Below are 24,598 nucleotides of genomic sequence, written 5' to 3'. Positions count from 1 at the left end.
ATTGCCCCTTACTGGCCTCGACAAATCTGGTTTCCGTTCCTGAATCGTTACCTTTTGGAGCAGCCTTGGCATCTGGACCCAGTGCCAGACCTCTTGACCAATCAGTCGGGCGAGCTGCACCACTCCCTCCTCCCTCTCAACCTCACAGCTTGGTTGCTCCACTTCCAACCTTAGCCAGGCTTCCCTTTATTTCCCATTTGGTGCGTGACATCATTCTAGCTTCCCACAAATCTTCTACCAGGAGGATTTATGCTAGCAAATGGAAATGCTTCTCCTTCTGGGCAGAGACTAGAAACATGGATCCTTTCAAGGCAGCTATCCAGTCAGTCTTAGATTTCTTGGCTGAACATTTTCAATCAGGTTCTTCTTCGTCCACTATCAGAGTTCAGTTAGCGGCCATTTGAAATTTTCATGTTGGCCTGTCAGACTCCACTGTTATGTCCCATAAACTTTCTAAAGCCTTCCTTAAGGGTATCTTTTTACTTAAGCCCCCAATCAGAGATCCCCCACCACAGTGGGATTTGAATCTGGTTTTAACCTCTCTCATTCTACCACCCTTTGAACCTGCAGCTTCCTGTTCCTTGAAGTTACTCTCATGGAAAACTCTATTTCTAGTGGCCATAACTTCCGCGAGGAGAGTCTCAGAGCTTCACGCCCTGTGCGTTCGTCCTCCTTATATGATTTTCCATAAAGATAGAGTATCCCTCAGAACTAACCTATCTTTTTTGCCCAAGATATCTTCTGAGGCAAATTTAAACCAGACTATCGCTCTCCCAGTCTTCTTCCCTAATTACTCCAACAGAACGGAACAAAAGTTGCATTTTTTGGATGTTCATCGTCAACTCCGTTACTACCTGGATAGAACCAAGCAAGTTAGGAAATCTGAGCAGCTCTTCCTGTCTTATGCGGAAGGGAAGAAAGGCCTCCCAGTTTCCAAAGTAACCCTTTCCAGATGGTTGGCCTCTGTGATTACCTTCATCTATGAACTAAGGAGTCAAGAACTTCCTTCAAAACCTAGAGCCCACTCAACTAGAGCCTTAGCTACGTCAATATCTTTTCAGGTTAGGTTACCTATAGACTCCATTTGTGCGGCAGCCACATGGGCCTCTCCTCATACCTTTATTTCTCATTACAAACTGGACATGGCCTCCAGAAGCCGAGCTAACTTTGGTTCCACCGTCCTCTAGAGTCTGTTCTGATGAGCCACCCAGGGCTGAGGTGCTAGGGATGAGGTCCCATCCAGCAAGAATGAAGGCGAGATTGACAACTTAACATTGAGAAGTTATGTACCTACCATAACGTTCCATGTTAGTTGTCTTCTTCTTGCCTTCTTTCTTGCGTCCCACCCTCCAACCCATTAGCCTAGACAGACCGAAAGGATCTTGTTGGGCCGTCTTTCATCCCAGCTTGGACTCCCATAGTTGCCCTTTTTCTGGGTATGTTATAGTTATAGGTTTTACTCCTTCTCCTTTGTTCTGGGATCAGAACTGCTATGGTGTTATCTATCAAACAAGATCTGGGTAGTTAGCGCCTAGCATTGTGGGATACAGGGGAGCCTCGAGATGGTAAAAATAGCTCTCGAGCTTTAGTATAGGCCGAGTCGGAGCCGCAGATCGGCTCCGAACCCATCCAGCAAGAAAGAAGGCGAGAAGAAGACAACTAACATGGAACGTTATGGTAGGTACATAACTTCTCATTTTGTGGAATACCAGACCAGTTGTTTATTTGTGCTTTCATAACATTAATGCAGTCTGTACCTTCCAGCTTCTCTGGTGTAGCTGAAAATCTCAGGATGTTCATCATGCATACAGCTGCAGTCATAACAGATGGGTTCTCCTGCCGTCAGGCGGGTCCTCGGTCAGCCGAATTCCAAAGTCTAGGTCCGGCATCGGTTGTCGTCGCTTCTTCCCTGACGTCAGTGCGACAGGGGTATAAAAGAACCAGCCGACGCCATTTTCTTCAGTCTTTCTTGCCGCGCGGTGCCTGAAGCAGAAGCAGTTCGCAAGTGCCGGTCGGCCAGCTCCTGAGATTACGAAAAATTTGGAAAACCGAAGTCTTTTTAAAAGCTAAGTACCCCGTTGGGGAAACTTTTCTTGCCTCGGACCGATGTCAGACAAAGTTAATAATTGTATTTCTTGTGGGAAGCAAATACCGTATAAGGATTTCCATTCCCTCTGTATACCTTGTTTAGGCTTAGACCACGACGTCTCAGTCTGTCACTGTTGTGCTACATTCAACAAACGCACTATTAAGCGTCGGGCGGAGTTCGCCCAGCATTTTTTTGGGAAAGCATTTAACTATATACTATGTTGTTGGATACTCCGACACCGGTTTTGTCTAAAAAACGTGAAGACAAGGACCGACACTCGAGATCCGCGGCCTCTACCGACACCACGCCAAAGCCGACTACACGTGGTCCGGTTCTCAGCGAGGCGCCTACGCAGCCCCTGACTACCGACGACACATCTTTGGCGGTGTCTCCTGTACCCGAGGTCGCAGGCTCCTCGGCCCACACCCCGACTACAGATACCGAAGCCACTCTTGGCGTTGAAACACAGAATGTGGACAGGTCCACCTCCACTCAAGGTGTCTTCAGACCTTCCTCTTCTTTCTCCATCAAGGCTTTCACCAAGTCTAAAGCAACCATGCACCCTAAGTGACCAGTTACACAGGGCCCATCTCCAGGCCCCATGCCTAAGAGACAGATGCTTAAAATGGCTGAGGATTTAATTACTCTAATCAGAGGTTCTCAGCCACCTCCGGACAAAAGGCCCAGAGTGGAGGAAGATTCCCCCTCCTCTGATCAGGGATCCATTATTTCAGACCACTCTGATGATCAGGAACAGGCTTACTCCCCTTTTGAAGACTCTGATGCAGAGGAGTCTATTCCTTCTGTATCCCCCCCTGAGGATTTCTCATTTGGGGAAACTTTGCATACCTTAAGGGAACACTTCCACTGGGAAGGCCAGGATTATTCAGATTCCAAGAAAAGGCTCAGGGAATTTCTTTTTGTTACCCCAGCACAGGCCTCTGGCAATACCTCCTGTCTTGGACATCCTAGATTATGTTTACTCGGAGGCCTGCCTTAACCCGTACTCTCTACCTCCAGCTCCAGTTAAGCCTGACAGGTACTACAGGGTTCCTGACTCACACCAATTTCTTTACAAAAGCCATGCTGCTGACCTAGAAACCATCTCACAGGGACCCAAGGGAGTTAAGGCTTCCATTGCCAAAAATCCATTGCCTTCCGAGAGAGATTCCAGATCCTTAGAAAGGTGGGGGAAAAAAGTATATACCTCGGCTACCTTAACCATGAGGGCCTTAAACTGTCAGTTTCATATGCTAAAATACCAACAGTTTCTGTTATCTCAATTGAAAAGTAAGATGTCACAACCTGAACAACCAGACTTGAAGGAGTTGCAGGATTTGATGCATAGTGCAGAACAAGTGGGTAAACATACCTTACAATGTGGTTTTGATGCTCTAGAGGCCTCATGTAGAGCTGCTGTTACAGGCTCAGTCATATGCAGGCATGCTTGGCTCAAGGAACAAACCTTGCCTGATCATGTCAAAGCTAAATTACTAGACGCCCCCCTTCAAAAGGATGTACTATTTGGGGCAAATGCTGATGAAGTATTACGAAAAATGGAGGAAAAAGCTAAATCAATGCAAACTGTGAAAGAATTTCTGCAAGTTCAACCACCACATTTTAGTAGAAATTGGCCTTCCAAAAACTGGTCCTTTCCTGCCATGGACAGACCCCAAAGAGGCAGATACAGGCGCCCGAGGGGCAGAGGACAACCACAAGGATCGTACAGAGGCAGACAATGGCAAGCTCATACACAAAGAGGTGATGAGGACAACTCACAATCTTTCAGAAAGCAAACCCAATGATTTTCCCCTTTGCAGGCCAACCAGGTCTCAAATGGCAGCCCCCTTAGGAGGAAAGCTGGCACTATTCTCAAAAAATTGGCATGTTGTCACAAAGGACAAATGGATCCTGGACATTATAAACAGAGGCTACAAATTCCACTTTCATACCCTTCCAAAAATGAGAGGCATGCCAAAACTGCCACACAATCAAAGGGCAGAGGCACAAAAGCAAATTTCAGATCTTATAAACATGAAAGCTATTTAAGAGGTACCGACACACGAACAAGGTCAAGGTTTTTATTCCAGGCTTTTTCTGGTGCCAAGGAAGGGAAAAGATTGGAGACCTATTTTGGATCTTTCCATCCTAAACACATTCCTACTCGTACCAAAATTCAAGATGCTCACTCTACAGCAACTTCTTCCCATGCTGGGCAAGGAGTCTTGGCTGGTAACATTGGACCTCAAGGAGGCATACCTGCATGTCCCAGTCAGACAAAATTGCAGAAGATACCTCAGATTTCTTGCAGGTTCAACCCATTATCAATTCTCTGCATTGCCCTTTGGCTTATCTACTGCGCCCAGAGTATTCACGAAATGCCTGGCATCAGTAATTGCCTACTGCAGACTTCAAGGGATACAAATACATCCTTATTTGGACGACTGCCTGATCCAAGCAGACAGCAAGCACATTCTCCTGAAACATCTGGCTTATGTAATAATGTTATTAAGCTCACTGGGATACACAGTCAACAAAAAGAAATCAAGGCTAATACCCTCTCAAAATATAATTTTCCTGGGTGCCAATTTGGACACAAACACCCAGATGGCCTACCTCACGCCAGAGAAGCAGGGGCAGCTAATTCAATATTTCAAAACACTGGCAAATTGCACCAGGCTGACTGCAAGGAAAATGCTGCAGGCTCTGGGGTTCATGGCATCTTGCATCTTGCTAATCCCATGTGCAAAGCTGCATATGAGAAAACTACAATGGTACCTAAAAAACATATGGTCTCTACACAGCCACAGTTTGGAAACAATAATACCACTACTTCCATGTCTGCAAAAGGAATTTCTGTGGTGGGCTCAAGCATGTCAAGCAAACACAGGTCTTCCATTCAGCAAGCCTCAAGCAAATCAAGTCATCACAACAGACGCCTCGGACTACGCCTGGGGGGGCGCACATGACAGACCGGTGCATTCAGGGCAAATGGTCCCAAAAAGAAAAGCACCTTCACATCAATCAAAAAGAAATGCTAGCAGTAATAAATGCTATTATAGCTTTCAAGGACCTTCTACAACCAGGTCAACTATTGATAAGAGCGGACAACACCACAGTTATGTGGTACATAAACAAGCAGGGAGGAGCACATTCCTATCCCCTATGCAGACTGGCCATATCACTTTGGAACATGGCCATGGACTTACAAATGGAACTACAAGCACAGTACTTGCCAGACAAGGAAAACACGCTGGCAGACAACCTAAGCAGGAATATGACAGATCCACACGAATGGATGTTGCATCCAAAAGTTTTTACAGAAATAATCCAAGAATTGGGAAGGCCAGACATAGATCTCTTTGCCTCCCACAAAAATCATCAATTGACAAAATTCTGCTTGAGGACCTTCCACCCAAAGGCCTGGTTAGTGGACGCTCTCTCTTTCAGCTGGACATCAATGACAGTTTATGCCTTCCCGCCTCTTCCTCTGCTGCCCAAAGTCCTATTGAAGACCAGAGCAGACAGACCAAAGATGATCCTCATTGCTCCGGACTGGCCAAGGCAACACTGGTACCCACTCCTGAGGAGCCTGACTCATTCCCCTCCATGGACCCTGCCTCTAATGCCTCTTCTTCTGACTCAGCACAGCTTCAAAACTCTTCACAGTCAGCTAAAAACACTCAATCTAGCCGCATGGAAGATTCCTTAGCATCACATCAGGCCCTACTCTCCAAGGAGGTGCAGGATGTCATTTTGGAGGCCAGAAGGCCATCAACTAGAAAAGCTTACTCCACAAAATGGAAACGTTTTTGTGTCTGGAATGAGAAAAAGGGCCAGAACCCTGGAAAACTGAATTTACCTCAAATACTACAATATTTGGCTGAACTACTAAGCAGTGGACTTTCGTTCTCCTCCATCAAAATCCATGCATCAGCCATTTCTGCAGAATACAACACTGATACTCCTTTATTCTCTCACCTTCTTTTAAGACAGTTCCTCAGAGGGGCTAAGAATTTAAGACCTCCAAGGAAACAACCAATACCTGCTTGGGATCTAAATTTCATTCTGGAAAAACTGACTTTGCCTCCTTTTGAGCCAGCTGCTTCTTCAGATTTGCAGTATTTGTCCTGGAAAACAGCTTTCCTTCTGGCTATCACTTCAGCTCGTAGAGTTTCAGAAGTACAGGCCCTCATGGCTGTCCAGCCTTTTATCATCTTCCATCAAGACAGAGCTTCATTACGAACCAACCCGTCCTTTATGCCTAAAGTGGTATCCAGGGTAGCTTTAAATCAGGCCATAAATTTACCTACTTTTTATCCCAATCCTCAAAACAAAGGGGAGAGATTACTACATTCCTTGGACATCCACAGGCAACTGCGTTATTATTTGGACAGAACAAAGCCTTTCAGAAAATCAGAACAGCTCTTTGTGGCCTATGCGGTAGGAGCTCCAGGAAAGCCAATTTCCAAGCAAACAATCTCAAAATGGATAGCCCACTGCATACGCTTTTGCTCTTCCTTTCATGGCAAAACTGTCCCTACAGACATTAGAACTCATTCCACCAGGGCCACAGCCACCTCTGCAGCCTTCCTCAGAGGAGTTCCTACCAAGGATATCTTGGAAGCAGCCACTTGGAGTTCTGTGCATACCTTCTCCAAACACTACAACCTACCATTATACTCCAAATCTAGAGCAGGCTTTGCCACTGCAGTCTTGCAGGGCATTTTGGCTCCTCCTAGTTCCACCTAGTGCCTACCACCCCTTTCTTAGCTTTGGGATTCTACCCATCTGTTATGACTGCAGCTGTATGCACGATGAACATAGTACAGTTTTGTACCTACCATAAATGTAGATGTTCGAGTGCTAATACAGCTGCAGTCCAGGTTTCCCTCCCTCCTTCCCGTCTAGGGGTATTCTTTTATGGTGTATTTGCTTGCAACTACTGTTTTTTGATTATATTGCACTGCATTACTTCATAATTTTATGTATTGCCTTCCTTCTGGGGGCACCTGACATCTGAGGCAAGAAAACCTGAAGAAAATGGCATTGGCTGGTTCTTTTATACTCCTGTCACACTGACGTCAGGGAAGAAGCGAAGACAACCGACGCCGGACCTAGACTTTGGAATTCGGCCGACCGAGGACCCGCCTGACGGCAGGAGAACCCATCTGTTATGACTGCAGCTGTATTAGCACTCGAACATCTACATTTATGGTAGGTACAAAACTGTACTTTTTCCCTACATGCTCTGTCCTCTAATTCAGTTATATTTTGAAACATCTCTTCCTGAGCAGTCTCATATTCAGACAGCATTTTCTTCATTTCAACCGCTGATTTCTGCAACTTTATTACCTCATCTGAATATCTGTTTAAAGCGTCTTCCATTTTTTCCAGCCTTTTGTTGTTTGTGTTGATGTACTTCATCAGTGTTTTTTTTAGTTTAACCAGGTCTGCATGCAGTTGTCTTATATCTTCCTGTAGGTTATTGGAAGTTATGCCTGAAGGTTGCATTATTTTTTGCTGAACAGCTGCAGAACACTTCCCAGTCAGTGTTTCTTCCTGAATTTTCTGATTTTTTTCCCCAGGTCTTCTGTATTTCTTTACTCATGGCATTACTGAAATTTACCCATAAACACAAGTCTACTGGCCTTCTCTGCTGAGTTTGTTTTCCCACTGGGAGTTAGAAACAAACTGTTGTTACTCAGTGTGCAACCATCTTGGAAGTCCACCTTATTTATATGTTTTCGCTGCTTGTTGCAGAGTTGTACAAACTTAAGGTATTTCACTGTTAATGTTAGCAGTATTGAAAAATGTGTTATCTTTGAGTGCCATCAGGTACACACACCAGGAAGTACATGTACTAATCATCTCTTTCTGCTTTGCAGGTCAAACTGGATAAAAGCTGTTCAGATGTGTAGCAAACCAAGAGAATTTGCCCTAGCGTTGGCTATTTTGGAGTGTGCAGTAAAACCTGTAGTAATGTTGGCAGTCTGGCGAGAGTCCCTAGGCCATACTAGGTAAGTAATTTTAACATAAATTCAAGACTGAGTGCTACTGAGGACTATGTCTGCAGTGGTTTTGGGTCTCTCTTGTCCCCGAGGGGAGGTTCTCTACTCTGCTGACACAATGGAGGAGGATTGCCCTCATTGGTGAAGTCAGCAGTGTGCTTATAGTTACAGTTTGAACCATTGTTACAGTGCTTTATTAGCTTTGTATTCCATTTTTATGCTGATTTCATACATTGTTGTTAAGCTAAACTGGTGCTTCTTGACTTCTGATATTCAATGGATCTTTTTTTTTGTTTGGTTTGAAAGGAAGAAGACTTAAGTAAATGTTAAATGTAATACTGAGAATGTCTGATGATTAGTATGGCTTTTGAAAATGACTGTTAATGAACACGTTGTTTGTTCCCTGGTTACTTCATTTCTGTTTAAATGAGATAATAGTTCAACATCTGAACTGATTAGGAAATTATCTATTTAGATGCACCTGTGCATGATATGGGTAGTTTGTGGGGAGCCTTCCATCAGCACTGGATGAATAACAAGGCTTGTAGTAAACTGGAGGTGTTTGAGATCACATTTTCTGTTCTTTTCAGTAATTGGATGTTTTTTAAGCTTGGCTTGTATGTTACTGAACTGGTGCCTACAAAGCAAGCATAGGTCTCAGGAAAAAATATTAATAGGTTATTATTCTTGGTGTGTAACAAAGTTGTAACAAGGAAATGAAAAAACCCTCAATTAAAGGAAGTAATAACAGTATTGAAATGCAATAAAGGTATATAATTAAAGGGAAGTGTGAGGGGTCCAGTCAGTTACACACTAGTGAAAGAAATGGATACTCTAGGAGCAAATATGTATGCAAAATTGAAAAGGAAGAAAAAATGGAAAGGAGGATATCTGCTATGAAAGTTTTTATAGTATAAAGTTATATTAAAGAATGCAAATGAATGTAAATCACTTTTTGTTTACGTGCAAATCCACGATTGTGCTATATTGTGTCGTGCAGTCTTCTAATGAATTGTGATGTTAGAAAAGAATTTTAAGATGTCAGAGCTTTACTGTTAAAAAGGAAGTAGCTACAAGGGAAAAGTTTACTCCATGAATAAAGACTACAGCGTGTGTGAAGGTACTTTTTTTCTCGCTAAAATGAAAATAAAGTCCTTCTTGTAAATTAAAAAACCTTTATGGTAAATGAGAGGTTTGATCATTATGAGTGAGTGAAGAATGCTTGGATGGGATCAGAGGCTTAAATGTTTACAAAATTTCTTTGAAGTGCAGATTGGTGGACTGCCTGAAGAAGGCCAGAGAAATAAAGATAGACATTAAGTAGTTGTTTCAAAGTATATAGTAAGGATGAGTTTGCTTGCATTTTTATTTGCTGATTTTCTTTTTCCTTTTTTTTGGTTAGTAAAAGGTATTAATAATTGAAAGTTAAAAATTAAAAGGAAATGTGTTAGTCATGGATCCCCATTTAGTATGGGGGATCCCATCTGCTTTAGGTGCATTCCACAAATTACATATAAGATACATACGTGGTGATTATTTAAATAGATGATTAATATTTGAAAGAAAAGTGAATTGTATGCATGTGTGTATATATATATATATATATATATATGTGTGTGTGTGTGTGTGTGTGTGTGTTTTATTTATTTATTCATTCATTTATTTGAATTTCCTGACTAGGACTGCAATCAATTAAGACCAGTTTTAGATCCTGTCAGGTGCAAATACTTGGGGTATGCTTAAGGTATATACTTAGCAAAGGTAATAAAGAACAGTATACAAAACATTTGTAAAAATTTAAAAATATATCCAGTGTTGTGTTTTCTGTGCGGCTGAATGGATGGGTTATTGGATTCTGTCGGATCCAACCTGAACACCTTTTTCAAGTTCTTGGATACAGGGTTCTGGCTTCCCCATACTTCCCTCTTGTTGTCCCTACAATACTTCAGATCTCATTTGCCTCCTCTTCAACCACTGTGTGATCCTGAGGGCTCAGTGCTCATACTGAAAATAAGTAGATTTACTTACTATTTTTTGCAAATTTTTGCCAGGGTACCTTTCTTATTATTACTGATGGTTCTATAGCAAGCTGTTTACAGCTAATCTTTAGTATTTTCTACTGTTTAGAGTTCTTTGGGAATTTTTTTCCCACTACTTCACCCCTACTTAAAAAAAAAAAATAGTTTATGCTTTCTTGTTTTCCTCTTAGAGTTGATTGGTTTTCTTTCATAGTATTGTGTTTGTGTTGCAATAGTTGTTTACTGTTTTTTTCCTTGGTGTTCAGCACTGAACTTTTCCATTTTGCTGTGCTGTTATGTCTGACAAAGCCTCTGGCTTTAAAATGTGTAGTGCCTACTGGTACAAGATCCCTCCAAGGTCACACACAATGTGTGTCCATTGTTTTGAGGTAGTCCATTTGGATGTTGAATGCAAGTCCTGTGCTTCCTTTGAGAGCCAGGGCTCTAATTGCTCGAAAGAATAAGTTGGTACTTAAAGGTCTCCTCCCTGCCTGTGTGGGAGATTTGACCATTTCATCTTCCTCATTGGCTTCACTGCTATAAAGAAGTCAGACAAGTCTAAATCCTCTAAAGATAAAGAAAAGGAAATGGAGAGTGAGCAATGTAAGGAGGAGGAAGCCAAATCTCGAAAGAGATCCCTGGACCTATTGGCCCTTCTGGTTTGGCGCCAAAGACTCCAAGGCTTTGGGATACAATTACAGGACAAGAACAGGCCCAGGTCCGATATCCATCTTTGTCTTGTCATTTCTAGATAGAGCTGGCTAGTCCTCAACTCCGTGACCTATCCTTCAACATCCATAAACAAAATTATATTGACACCTCTGAACAAGTATAAATTAAACAGCTGCTGATATTCAGTCATAATGTCCCTCACAATAATATATACTTATATGCTTACAGACTCCGCATTCATTTGACTGTCCTGTTTAAATTTACCCTTAATATTCATTCCATTTTTAAAAACAAAAGGTGGAGACTGACCAGTACTGTCCAGTAAGCCTTCCTGATTTTGGACTAACCTTCAGTGTTTACAAAAAATACTTTGCATTTCCCTTTTGTCCACAGAAATAGGAAGATGCATAGCTCTTTGAAATACTGTGGAATCTTGTTTCCTTGTTTTTTGTTCCATTGACCTAACTAAAATGGGGGAAAGTGATCAGTTCTCTTAATTCTCATTTTATCACCTCATCAGACATCTTAATGAGGGTATTTTCAATCCAAAAACATTTGCTTTAAATGACCCAGGTCTGTATGAAGAATGTCATCATCTGAAGTGAAATGTGATAATCTCAAGAAATGACCCTTGACAGTGTACTTTGGTCTTGTGTCCTTGTCCACTCATGTAATGCAAATATGAACTGCAAAAGGTAGGTTTCTTATATATTGTAAATGAAAATGTATTCTTATTAATATCTTTATAAATTTACACATCCAGAAGACTAATTCTTCATTAGGTATTTTGTGTGTAAAACTTGGAAACTGTGATTTTTTTCCAAATAAACACAAAAATTCATTTATAACCAAACTTTCCTCTTTACAGAAGATAAATATGTCATCCAAAAATGGATGTACAAATGAAAGAATTCCGTGTATTCAGAATTCATTATATGTTCACTTTCCCATTTACACATTACCAAGTTTGCAAATGCAGGTGCTAATAGCTGCTTCCATAGCATCCCAGCCTTCTGTTTAAAATATTCCCTCATTGAACATGAAGTAATTACTTCCCCCAGTACTAACTCCTTAAGTGCACATATGTCAATTTATTGTGCAGAAGAATACTTTGATTCCACCAAAATCTCTGTAAACCAATCCGTATCCATCTCCTGTGGAATTACAGAAAAAAGATTTTTGATATCCATTGTCAAGAGAATCAGGCCATTAACATGTCCCATCGGACTAATTAAATCCAGAAAATGCCACAAGTCACTTAGTACCTGGTGAAACTTCTCAAGACCCACCATTCTTCCAGATCAGCCTTGTCAGCATCTTCTTTCAGGTGCTTTGATCATAAAGAAACCTTTCAGAAGCTGAAGGTGATAGGATGATGCAGAAATTTCTGAAGGAGCAGATTCAGATGGGGGTCCTCCCTGTGACTCCCCCACTGGGGAGTCCGGGTCAGGTCCCAACAACACCCTTGTTGGTTTCTTCTTCTTCCCTGCTCCACCCATTGGATCTGGTGGTCATTGCTCCAAGTGATGCCTATGAGAGAGACTGGAAGCTAAGAGCTTGGATTGCTTCAACTTCTACAGTTTCCCCTCACTCTTTTGACTCCTGACAATGTCAGGCCAAGAAAGGATCTCTGAGCAGACGGGTCTTGGGTTGTTTACTGGGGTCAAGGTTGACTGCATTTTCAGTGCTTCAGCCCTGTACAGCTCAGCTCTGATGTCTGTCTGCTTTGTAGCCAAACCATATCTTGGCCAAAGACATTGCTTCACTAGGGTTTTTGGATGCTAAGGGGTCTGTCTCAGCTCAGGACTTAACTTCAATTTTTGAAGCATTTGAAAGGGTTCTCTCCAGATGAAGGGAAGAGGTCTCTCTCATGCACTTTGAACCATCCTGACCTCCCTCGGATCCTGTTGCTCCTCCTCCTCCTGCTTATCCTGTCAGACAAGGACAGCCAACCTTGGTAAGTCTTGAGGGTTCTTGCTTGGCAAGCTCTCTCTGTCTCTGGTGACAAACCTTCTCTAGACCTTCCACTGAAGAAAGATGCAGGAAGTGTACTTGAAAAAAGGAGGCATTTAGACTCCTCCCTTGAGTCACTCACTGACGGTAATGACTTTGAGGAAGAGGAGAGGTCCCCAAGATCCTGTCTAGAAAGCATCCATTTTCAAGGCATCCTGGAATTAATGAATGAAGAAGAGTTTGTTGGTCTACTGAAAGCCCCCTCCCAAGAGGAGTCTCTATTCCTCAGCGCTGGCTCATCTACCTCTTGGGCGGTCCTACCCAAAGATGAACTTACTGGTTTTGTCTTGCAGTGGCTCGGAAGGAACCCGACTTGATAGAGCGCATCCCCAGAAAATCTGACAAAATTCTTGTAATCCCAGGAATAGGCCATATTGGAGCAGGGGTCCAACTGTAGATGACGTGATGGTTGAAGCAGCCATTAAGAATGAGCTTTCAGAAGAAAACATCTCTGTCCATCCCTCTTACAGGGAGTCCAGGGCACTGGACAGATTTGTTAAGCAGAATTATGCTTCAGTGACATTTGCTTTTTGCGCACTGAATGTATTTCCAGAGGGACTTGACTGTGGAACTCTCCAAGTCCCTGTTGGGTAATTTACTTACTGATTTACAGAAAACTGTAGAACCACAGCTTTCTAGCCTTCGGTCAGTGTGTGACTCATCTCACGGCACTGTTCACCAACACAGCCGATGGCATGTAGGGAGTGGCAGGCACTGGCATTTCTGTTTGCCAGCATGTCTGCATGAGTCTCTGCAATTTTGCAGAGTGCTTCAGGACATCATCAGTGCTCTCCTCCATGGTTCAGCACTGTTTGCATGGAAGATCAAAGGTACATTTACCAGAAGTAAACAAGAAGTCAAACTCTGCCCAAGACACTTTTGGTTAAAGACCCCCCTCCCTCTTGAGCCGATGGGGGGAAATAACTTCAGTGGATGTTGCCCCAGGGGTAGAGGTGGATCATGTAAGATTTTTGAAGGATCCCTTTACTGAGAAACCTTTTCAGTGCTCCTGAATGATTGCCTGACTTCTAGTTTCTGTAGGCATTTGGTGTTCTTATCTCTGCACACTCACACCTGGCTAGCCATCACTCAAGATTCTTGGTTACAGAAGATAGTTACCAGAGGCTGCATTATTCCCTTTGCTTTCCCCCAACAAACAAAAAGAAAATCACAAATATTCCACCCAGATTAAATTTGCAGTAGCAGAAGTAACAAAGCTGCTAGAAAAACAAGTCATCCAGAAGATCCCACTAGACCAGCCAGCATCCAGAGTCTGTTCAAGGTTATGTTTGATTCCAAAAAATACTGGAGACCATATGCCCATTTTGGACGTCAGTCACCTGAATCGGTTTGTAAAACGAAGTGTGGGGTAATCACAGTTTAGTCAGTTCTGTCTCTTTAGAGGAAGGAAAACTGGAAGTGCTCAGTAAACCTGCATGATGCTGAATATCATATCAGGATAAAGAGACAGTCCAGAAGGTTTTTCCACTTTAAGTTAGAAGATCATCACTTTGGTTCAGAGCACTACTCTTTGGTCACACCATGGCCCCAGGAGTGTTCATCTAATTCATGGCTGTGGTGACAGCGTATCTAAGGCTGCAGTGGTTACAGATGTTCCCCTATCTAGATAACTGGCTCATCACTGCACCCTCCAAGGATGTGCTTATTCAGTGCAGGGACTTCTTGCTGCATTTAGCACAATACTTGTGGATTACTGTAAACTTAAAAAATCCAGCTGACACTGGTGTAGGCATTAGAGATTATATGGTGTCGACTGGACACAGCACCCCGTTCCATACTTGAGAGTTCTCTCCCTCTGTCTTCAAACTTCTGAGTTCGCTGCTGCTTCAAATCCCTCAACAAGGCTAATTCTTCATTTACTGACATCAGTGGCAGCTTCCATTATGCTGGTACCTCAGGCAACATTTGACATGAGAATATTGTAGTGGACCTTCTCTGTCCAGTGTTGTGTTGCATCAATCCCTAGAGATCCCTATGTGTCTTACGTCAGTATGCAGGTGTCATATTCTTTGTTGATCTCTTCTCTAGTCATATGGGGTTGACTTTTCACCCTGACAACCATTGTGACCATGGATGCCTCCCTTTTGGGGCATTTTAAAGGGAAGATGGTTGAAGGCATGTGGTTAATGACATAGGCCAAGCTTCCCATCATTATCTTGGATACAAGGGCAGTCCTCCTAGCATTGCAGGGTCTTTCAGTACTTCCTCCCCAAGGGTGTGATGTTCATCCAGACTGACTTTTTTGCTTTTCGTTTCCCACCTGAATACCAAGTGCAGTAACTACATTACACTGATCCCCTTAGAGGGGCAGTCACCGTGGTATGCTGTAGTTGGCCCCCAAGTTTACTTTAAGCATTTCCACCCTTTGCCCTCTTAACCAAGTTTCAGCAGAAAGTCATCTGGTGCAAGGCAACAGTGATGATTATCATCACCCTTTTCTGGCCTCGGAAGGCTTGGATGTTCATCGTGTTTCACTGTTGCAGTCATTACAATTGGGTTATCCTGCTGGCAGGCTACCCACAGTCGGCCTGAGTTCCAAAGTCTAGGTCCGGCGTCGGTTGCTGTCGCCTCCTCCCTGATGTCAGTGCGCCAGGGGTATAAAAGATGCAACCGACACCATTTTCTTCAGTCTTTCTTGCCGTGCGGTGCCCGAAGCAAAAGCAGTTTGCAAGTGCCGGTCGGCGGACTCCAGAGATTTTCAAATTTGAATTTCAGATCCAAAGTCTTCATTAAAGCTAAGTACCCCATTGGGGAAACCTTTTTCTTGCTCCAGACCGATGTCAGAAAAAGTTAATAATTGTATTTCTTGTGGGAAGCAAATACCTGATAAGGATTTTCATTCTTACTGTATTCCTTGCCTAGGCCCTGACCACAACGTTGCTAGTTGTCGGTTTTGTACTAGATTTAACCAACACACTATTAAGTGTCTGTACGATTTTGCATTTCATTATTTTGGCAGAAGATTTAACTATATAATGCCGTTGGAGCAATCGACTACCAGAGTTTATAAAAAGCGCAAAGAAAAGGACATGCACCCGAGGTCCAAAACCGATGAGGCTTATGCTGGTTCTCAGTGAGGCACTTTCGCAGCCCCTGACGCCTGCTACCTCAGAGCCACAGGCCTCTTCCGACTCGCACGTGGAGCCGACAAGGCCACTGGAAACTCAAGGTATTGGACACTTGGAAACTATTCCCTCAGATGGGTCTGGAGCCGCTGAGCAGGCATTGGCTTCTGAGGGTGTTTTCAGGCCTACACAGTTACGTGTAAAACCAACTTTAGCTTCAAAGGCAAAGACTAAAGCAACTCTAAAGACAAAGAAACAAGTACAGCATTCTCCTAGACAGGCCTCCATGCCTAAAAAACAGATGCTTAAAATGGCCGAAGACCTAATTACTTTCATTAGGGGTTCCCATCCCCCTCCTGATAAGAGGCCTAGGCAAGAGATAGAATATGCATCTTCAGATCAGGTTTCCATTTCCTCCAATTCCTCTTCTGACCATGAATATTCTCTTCCTCCCTATGAGGATTCTGTTGCTGAAGAATCTATTCCTTCAGCCTCTCCTCCTGAGGATTATTCTTTTGGGGAAACCCTGCATACTATGAGGTAACATTTCCACTGGGAGAGCCAGGATTACTCAGAATCCAAGAAAAGGCTCAGAGACTTCCTTTTATTACCTCAGCACAGGCCCCTTGCTATTCCTCCTGTTTTAGACATTGTAGATGATGTATTTTCAGAGACCGGACTGTCTCCTGACTCTTTGCCACCAGCTCCTGTTAAGCCAGACAGATACTACAGGGTTCCTGATTCACATCAATTTCTTTATAAAAATCCTGCTGCAGACCCAGAAACTATCTCTCAGGGTCCCAAAGGGGTCTAGGTGTCCACTGCAAAAAAACCCTATACCCTCTTGATAGGGATTCAAGGGCCCTGGACAGATGGGGAAAAAGATTTATACTTCTGCTACCTTGGCTGTAAGAGCTTTAAATTGTCAATTTCATATGCTTAAATATCAGCAATATCTAATGTCAGTGCTTAAACAAAAAATGTTGACAAATTCAGAATATGCAGAAAACAAAGAAATGCAGGATTTATTGCATGCTGCTGAACAAGTAGGAAAGCATACTTTGCAGTGTGGTTTTGATTCTCTAGAGGCCTCATGCAGGGCCGCTGTTACAGGTTCTGTCTTTAGGAGACATGCTTGGTTAAAAGAACAGTATCTGCCCGAACATGTTAAACAAAATTATTAGATGCTCCATTACAACATGATACCTTGTTTGGTGTTAAAGCAGAAGAGGTTTTGAAGAAAATGGAGGTCAAAGCTAAATCTATGCAAACAGTCAAGGATTTCTTACAGGTACAGCCTCCCAGATTTAGCAGGAACTGGCCTGCAAAGAATTGGTCCTTTCCAGTGTCAGACAGGCCACAAAGAGGTAGATACAGACGCACCAGAGGCAGATCACAGCCCCAAGGCTCATACAGGCCTAAACAATGGGGTGCTTCAACCTCCAAAAGCGGAGAAGAAAAATCACAGCCATACAGGAATCAGTCTCAATTACTTTCCCCTGCCAGCACCAAGCACTTATCTTCTGGCGGCTCCCTTGGGGAGAAAACTAAGACTTTTTCCTCAAAATTGGCACATGATCACTCAGGGCAAATGGGTTTTAAATATCGTATCCCAGGACTACAGGTTCCATTTTCACACCCTGTCAAGGCCAAACGGTATGCCAGACCTGCCACGCAATCAATGGGCAGAGGCACAAAAACAAGTTTCATCCCTCATGGACATGAGGGCCATTCAGCAAGTACCACAGTAAGAGCAGGGACGAGGATTTTACTCAAGGCTATTCTTGGTTCCCAGAAAGGACAAAACCTGGAGACCAATACTGGACCTGTCTACCCTGAACACATTCCTGGACATTCCAAAATTCAAAATGTTAACTCTACAGCAGCTTATGCCCATGCTGGGCAAGAAGGCTTGTCTTGTGACTTTAGACCTAAAAGAGGCATACCTGCATGTCCCAATCAGACAATCATGCAGAAGATACCTCAGATTTATAGCTGGCTCAATGCAGTACCAATTCTCTGCACTGCCCTTTGGCTTATCTACTGCACCCAGGGTCTTCACAAAGTGCCTGGCACCAGTAATTGCTTTTTTGCAGACAAAGGAATTCAAATATATCCTTACTTGGATGACTGCCTTATTCAAGCAGAGAACAAGGACACTCTACTACAGCATCTGGTGTTTGTAAAAACATTACTAGCAGGCCTAGGGTACACAGTAAACGAAAAGAAATAAAAAACTCGTACCCTCTCAAAAGATAATATTCCTGGGTGCAAGCTTAGATACAGCTGCCCAGATGGCTTATCTCACGCCAGACGAACACAGACAACTGACTACTTATTTCAAAATGTTGGCAACAAAGACCCAATTATCTGCAAGAAAAATTCTGCAGGCTTTGGTCTTCATGGCATTCTGCATTCTGCTAATTCCATATGCAAGACTGCATATGAGGAAACCTCAAAGGTATCTAAAAAGTGTTTGGACTCAACATTGCCACATCCTGGAAACAATAATTACCCTCATTCCCTGCCTGCAACAGGAGTTTCGATGGTGGGCAAAAGCCTGTCACCACAACACGGGACAGCCATTCACCTTACTCACAGCCAGGCAGACATTGACAGCAGATGCCTCAGATTATGCCGGGGGGCACATATGGCAGGAAGATATATTCAGGGCACATGGTCCGCAAGTCAAATGCATCTACATATCAATCAAAAAGAGATGCTAGCAGTTCAAAATGCCCTGACAGCCTTCAAGGATTTACTTCATCCAGGACAACTACTGATAAAGACGGACAATACCACAGTTTTGTGGTACATAAACAAGCAAGGGGGCACACATTCCTTCCCCCCTCTGCAGACTAGCCATTAACTTGTGGGACACAGCATTGACTTACCAAGTACATCTGCAGGCACAATTCCTGCCAGGACGGATAAATACTCTGGCAGACAAACTAAGCAGAAACCTAATGGATCCCCATGAGTGGAAATTGGATCCATAAGTCTTCAGCATGATAACAAGGAACCGGGGATGCCCGGACATAGACCTATTTGCCTCTCCTTACAATTGCTACCTACAAAGATTCTGCACAAGGACTTATCACAAGTAAGCATGGAAAGTGGATGCTCTATCTTTCTGCTGGAAAAACCTAACAGTATATGCCTTTCCTCCCCTGCCTCTCCTCTCCAAGGTACTCCTCAAGGTCAGACAAGAGAAGCCAAAAATGATTCTGATTGCCCCAGACTGGCCCCACCAGCACTTCACTTATTGACTCAACAAGACAGTCAGATACTGCACAGCCATCTCAGAACCCTACACCTGGCAGCATGGCGTTTAATGTAGCCATTCAAGACACACCTCTTTCTAAAGCAGTTATGGATGTTATTTTGGAGGCCAGGAGGTCTAGCACCAGAAAATCTTATGCAGAAAAATGGAAGCGATTCTGTGCTTGGAACCAGGCACAAGGTATTGACACGATTGTTCCAAATATTCCTCAGATTTTGCAATACTTAACTGAGATGCTGGATAAAGGCCTTTCCTTTTCATCTGTTAAAATTCATGCCTCTGCCATTTCAGCTCATTACAATACAGAACCACCTATTTTTTCTCATCCATTACTAAGGCAGTACCTCAGAGGGGCCAAAAACATAAGACCCCCCAAGGAGAGCACCAATACCTGCATGGGACCTCAACTATGTCTTGGAAAAACTTACACTGCCTCCCTTTGAGCCAGCCTCTGCAGCTGATATAAAATTCTTATCCTGGAAAACAGCTCTCCTCCTAGCAATAACCTCCACTAGATGAGTCTCAGAGTTACAGGCACTCATGGCTGTGGAACCTTTTATCATTTTCCATCCTGACAGGGTTTCTCTGAGGACAAACCCTACATTTATGCCTAAGGTAGTGACCAGTACGGCCCTTAACCAAACAATTCACTTGCCTACCTTTTACCCGAACCCACAGAATAAGGGTGAGAGACTTCTGCATTCTTTGGACATTCACAGACAGCTACGCTTCTACTTGGACAGAATTAAAGCTTTCAGAAAGACTGAACAACTTCTAGTAGCATATGCTGCAGGATCACAAGGAAAGCCCGTCTCAAAGCAGACTGTTTCAAAGTGGATAGGCCACTGCATTCGTTTCTGCTATTCACAGCATGGCAAGTCAGTGCCTAAGGGCATTAGGCCACATTCCACCAGAGCAGCAGCCACTTCAGCAGCCTTCCTCAGAGGAGTACCAACCAAATACATCTTAGAGGCTGCAACTTGGAGTTCAGTGCCTACTTTTACAAAGCACTATCACTTACCTCTCTATTCTAAATCCAGGGCAGGCTTTGCCACTGCAGTTCTGCAGGGCCTGATAGCCTCTCCTAATCCTATTTAGCACCAGCCTCCCAACCATAGCTTTGGGATTCAACCCAATTGTAATGACTGCAACAGTGAAATACGATGAATATAGTACAGTTGTGTACCTACCATAAATGTAGATGCTCGAGTGTATTCACTGTTGCAGTCCAGGTTACCTTCTTTCCATCCCCCTTTTCCTTGCTGGGACTTATCTGTACTTCTCTATTCTATACAACCTATGTGGTGTATTTGCTTGTAGATGAAGGAAAAGTTGTTTTTTTGGTTATGCATGCTTTTTGACATTAGTGAGCCTACCATTTTAGGGGCACCTGACATCTGGGGCAAGAAAAACTGAAGAAAATGGCGTCTGCTGCATCTTTTATACCCCTGGCGCACTGTCGTCAGGGAGGAGGCGAAAGCAACTGACGCCGGACTTAGACTTTGGAACTCAGGCCGACTGTGGGTAGCCTGCCAGCAGGATAACCAAATTGTAATGACTGCAACAGTGAATACACTCGAGCATCTACATTTATGGTAGGTACACAACTGTACTTTCCCCTTCCTCTGGCCTCATCTGAAATGCCCTCTCTGGATGCTCGACCCTCTTCCAGGCGTGTTATCTCACCCATCCGGCCAGTCTCACCGAGACTTGAAAACCTTGAAACTAACTGCATGGTTCTTTTAGTTTCAGTGGTGGCCAGGAGTGCCAGGCTTTCCACATCATTTATTCACATTTTATCTTCATTGCAGAACTGAACATGGGAAAGGTTTACAAAATTAAGTAGAAAAGATTTGCTGTTTGAAATTCTTCTAAAGGCTTAGATCCTTTTTCAGCACCATTACCATTTATTTTGAATTTTCTGGTGGGGTTATTGCAGGAAGGTGCTTGTTTTTCGACAGTTAAGGTTCAGCTAACAGCTGTATCCAGTTATCACATTGGGAAAACATAGAACTGTAATGTTTCTTTGAACCTTTCTAAGCATTTTTTAAAGGAGAGTTTTCTTCTTAGACCCCCAATCAGACCCATTTCTTCCTCAGTATATTGTCTTGCTGCTGTAGGCCCTAACCCAGCCCCCATTTAAACCAGCAGCATCAGTACAGCTGAAATATTTGACATGGAAAACTATTTTCCTAGTGGCGATAATGTCAGCTAGGTGAATTTCTGTATTTACAAGCCTTATCTTGCAAACATCCCTGCATGATTTTTTTTGTAAGGATAGGGTATGCTTCAGGCCAATCCAAATTTTCTCCCAAAAGTGGCCTCAGAGGTTGCTTTTAGCCAGGCAATATATTAATCTACCATTTTCTTTCCATTTTTTTCTAATAAAAGGGGATATACCTTCCATGTGGTTGGATGCTCAGTGTCTGTTAAGGTTCTTTGTGTATCATTGATCAAATGGACCTGTCCAGGGCCTTGTCATAGTCTCAGCCTTTAGCTGATTTTTTACCATTCCCTTTATTCCAATACTGTTCAAAATCTGTGTGGCTTTTGGGAAAAGGTGTGTCATACTGGGGGGAAAACTCAGTCTGAGGTTTTGTAAGGACAAGAGAGAATTGTGGGTAGGGGAGGAGCCTAAACACTGGCTCCAAGAGCTTGAAAAAGGTGCCAGGGTTAGATATAATCTGATGCAATAACCCATATGTTGAGTCGGGCTGAAGAAAGCAACACAGATCTAGTGTTATAGTAAGTACCTAACTTGTGTTTCACAAACTGAACTAAAAATGCAATATCAGTGTACATAGTAAGGATAGTATGAAAAGTAGTACATGAGCAGCTAAAAATACATTACTGGAAAACCTAACAATGCATCTTCATAAAATAATCTAATTTATTTCTAATTGGAGAATGTAATGCATCTCAGAAAGTAAATCTGTATATGTAAAGATTTACCTGATTTAAGTGTTTGTAACTGGAAAATGCAGTAAAGAGTTTAGAAGTTGAGAATTGTTTTTATGTAGGTTTTGATAGAATAAATCTAACTAATTAAAAAAGGAGGAATTATTTGGAGAGTAATGTGTGGTGGTAATCATCTTTGAAACATTTACACTAGCTAATTTAAACAAATACTTTTTAGGGCTATTTACTGTCTGGCAGTACACTTAGATGATTAAGGACCTGATAAGCTGTTTCCTATGTCCAGTGGTGTAAGGTTTAATTTCCTCTTGAAGACATCACTTTCAGAGAAATTTTAGAACTGTTCAGACAGTAAGGGGGTGGCCCACTAAAGCACTTTCCCAAAAGGAGTCAGTATTCCTCGAGGCTTTTGGAGCTGGCCCATCTCACTACTTGGATGCTCCCCTCCCACAGATGAAATGGTAGACCTTATCCCCAAACGGGCATAGAAGGAACAGGACATAGCTAAGCCAGTTCCTCTCAAACCTAATACATGTCTCTTGTCACCCAAAGACCATCCCCACTAGTGCAAGGGCCCTGACATAGATTCTGTGGTGGTGGTGGTGGCTGCAGCTACCAAAAAGGAACTGGCAGAAGAGACTTTCACTGTCTGTCCACTGAATAGGGAGTCTTGTGTGCATTGGAACGGTTTGGGAAGCGAGTCTATGCTTCAGTGACCTTTGCCATCAGGGCAGTGAACCGTCTGGCACATGTTACTTGTTTTCAGAGAGATTTGACCAAAGAACTCAAAGTTTTGGAAAGATTTGACCAAAGAACTCACCAAATCTCTTTCTCCCTCTGGGGTCCTATCTGCTAAGCAGAGGAAGTCGTTTGACTCCCAGTTGGCTACCCTTCAGTCCTTATGTTGATGCATCTTATTTCCAATGCCACATAAAGTGCTTCTACGATGTGAGGCACTGAATTACTATTAGGGGACATGCTTGGATGTGGCCTGGTGATTGTTTTGGTACATTTCAAAGCATCCATTGTCTACTGATGATAAATTATGATAAATCGACACACTTCAGTCCCAAAGTGAAAAAGCCTTTCCAAGAGTGAACAAGATTGTAAGACTCTGTCTGCCATAGGAATCAAGTTTTCTACCTCTGAGAGGACATTCTCAAGGAATAAAAGAGTGGTAGGAAACTTTGGTTCTGAAAGTCGCAAGGGTTCATTCCAAACAATTCTGGTGGATGTCACCCTCAAGGCAGAGGTGGTTCACAGAAACAGGACTTTTAGGGTCCCTTTTTCGAGAGGTCCTACCAGTGCTACTGAATGTTTGCCTAACTGCAGCTGTCTGGAGGAAGTTGGGTGGAGCTTCTGTCCCTGCACCTGATGATCTGGATGTCAATCACCCATGATTTGTGGGTGCAGAGGATAGTATCCAAAAACTGTTTCTCTCTTGTTTCCCCCCCTCTGTACCTGTAAAGAAACTTCCCAATACTCCACCCTTGCAAAGGGAGGCAGCTGCTTCAGAAAAAAGCAAGCTGCAGGGTGCATGCTACCACATAAAGATGGACAGATGATCCAGGGGGTTCCTTCGCTTCAGGCTCAGAGCCAATCATTTCCAATTCAGAGCACCGCTCCTTGGTCTTATCACAGCTCCCAGGTGTTCACCAAATATATGGCAGTAGTTGCAGGTCACCTCCAACTGCAGGGGTTCCTGGCATTCCTTTATCTGGATGACTGGTGGCTCCTTATCACCCCCACCAGGAATCTCCTTCAGGCCAGGGATTCCTTGGTCCTCCTTTGCTCATATCTGGGGATCACAGTGAGTGCAAAGGAGTCCAATTTACAGCCTGTTCAATCCTTGGAATTTATTGGAGCTGTCATGGATTCTGGACTTCAAATTGCCAGACTTCATCAGACCAGGATTTAAACTCTTCATATGCAAACCTTAGAGGTACTCCCTTGCCAGAAGCCACCAGCAAGACTGATTCTGTTACTCTTGGGCTCCATGGTGGCAGTGATTACCATGGTCAGACTGACCATGTACCACATGAAAGTTGTACAGTGGATCTTGCCCGTCTAGTGGTCTATCAGACAACATTCTGTGACCATTCAGTTTACAGATCTCACATCTGATAATGGTTAAACTCATTGCTTGTAGCTCTGAGACATCATTTTGATGTGCCTTCACCACAAGCCGACTGCGGTGGGAAGAGTATTTCCTGGCAAAACAGTTCAAGGTGCATGATCCCTGGCGGAGGCCAGCATTCACACTGACATTTTGGAAAAGGGAGTGGTCCTGTTAGCATTGCAGGACTCCCTCCCAGTGTGCTATCTGTCCAAACAGACAAAATATCAGCGATTTGGTACATAAACAGAGGGGAACACAGTCTTACGGTTTGTGTTGAGAGGCCATGAGGGTATGGCGATGGGCAGTGTAGTCTCATTGCTTTATGATAGCGCACACATTCTGGCTAAGTCCACTGTTGTATTGAACAGGTTCCTCCTCTTCTTCACGAGCG

General features: G+C 43.3%; 1 protein-coding gene across 2 annotated transcripts in view; it reads left to right on the top strand.

The window, feature by feature from the left end:
* BPTF (bromodomain PHD finger transcription factor) overlaps positions 1 to 24,598 on the top strand; it is a 3,500,764-nt gene that overhangs the window by 1,380,960 nt on the left and 2,095,206 nt on the right. For both annotated transcript variants that reach the window (XM_044085088.1, XM_044085087.1), the window contains one exon: positions 7,978 to 8,109. In XM_044085088.1, coding sequence (XP_043941023.1) covers positions 7,978 to 8,109 — 132 coding nt within the window. The remainder of the gene's footprint in view (positions 1 to 7,977; positions 8,110 to 24,598) is intronic.

This window comes from Protopterus annectens, chromosome 10.part0, assembly GCF_019279795.1.
Source record: "Protopterus annectens isolate FY-2018-M chromosome 10.part0, PAN1.0, whole genome shotgun sequence".
NCBI classification, from domain to species: domain Eukaryota; kingdom Metazoa; phylum Chordata; order Ceratodontiformes; family Protopteridae; genus Protopterus; species Protopterus annectens.
The sequence above is the reverse complement of the archived record's forward strand: the minus strand, read 5'-3'. Positions and strand labels throughout refer to the sequence as shown.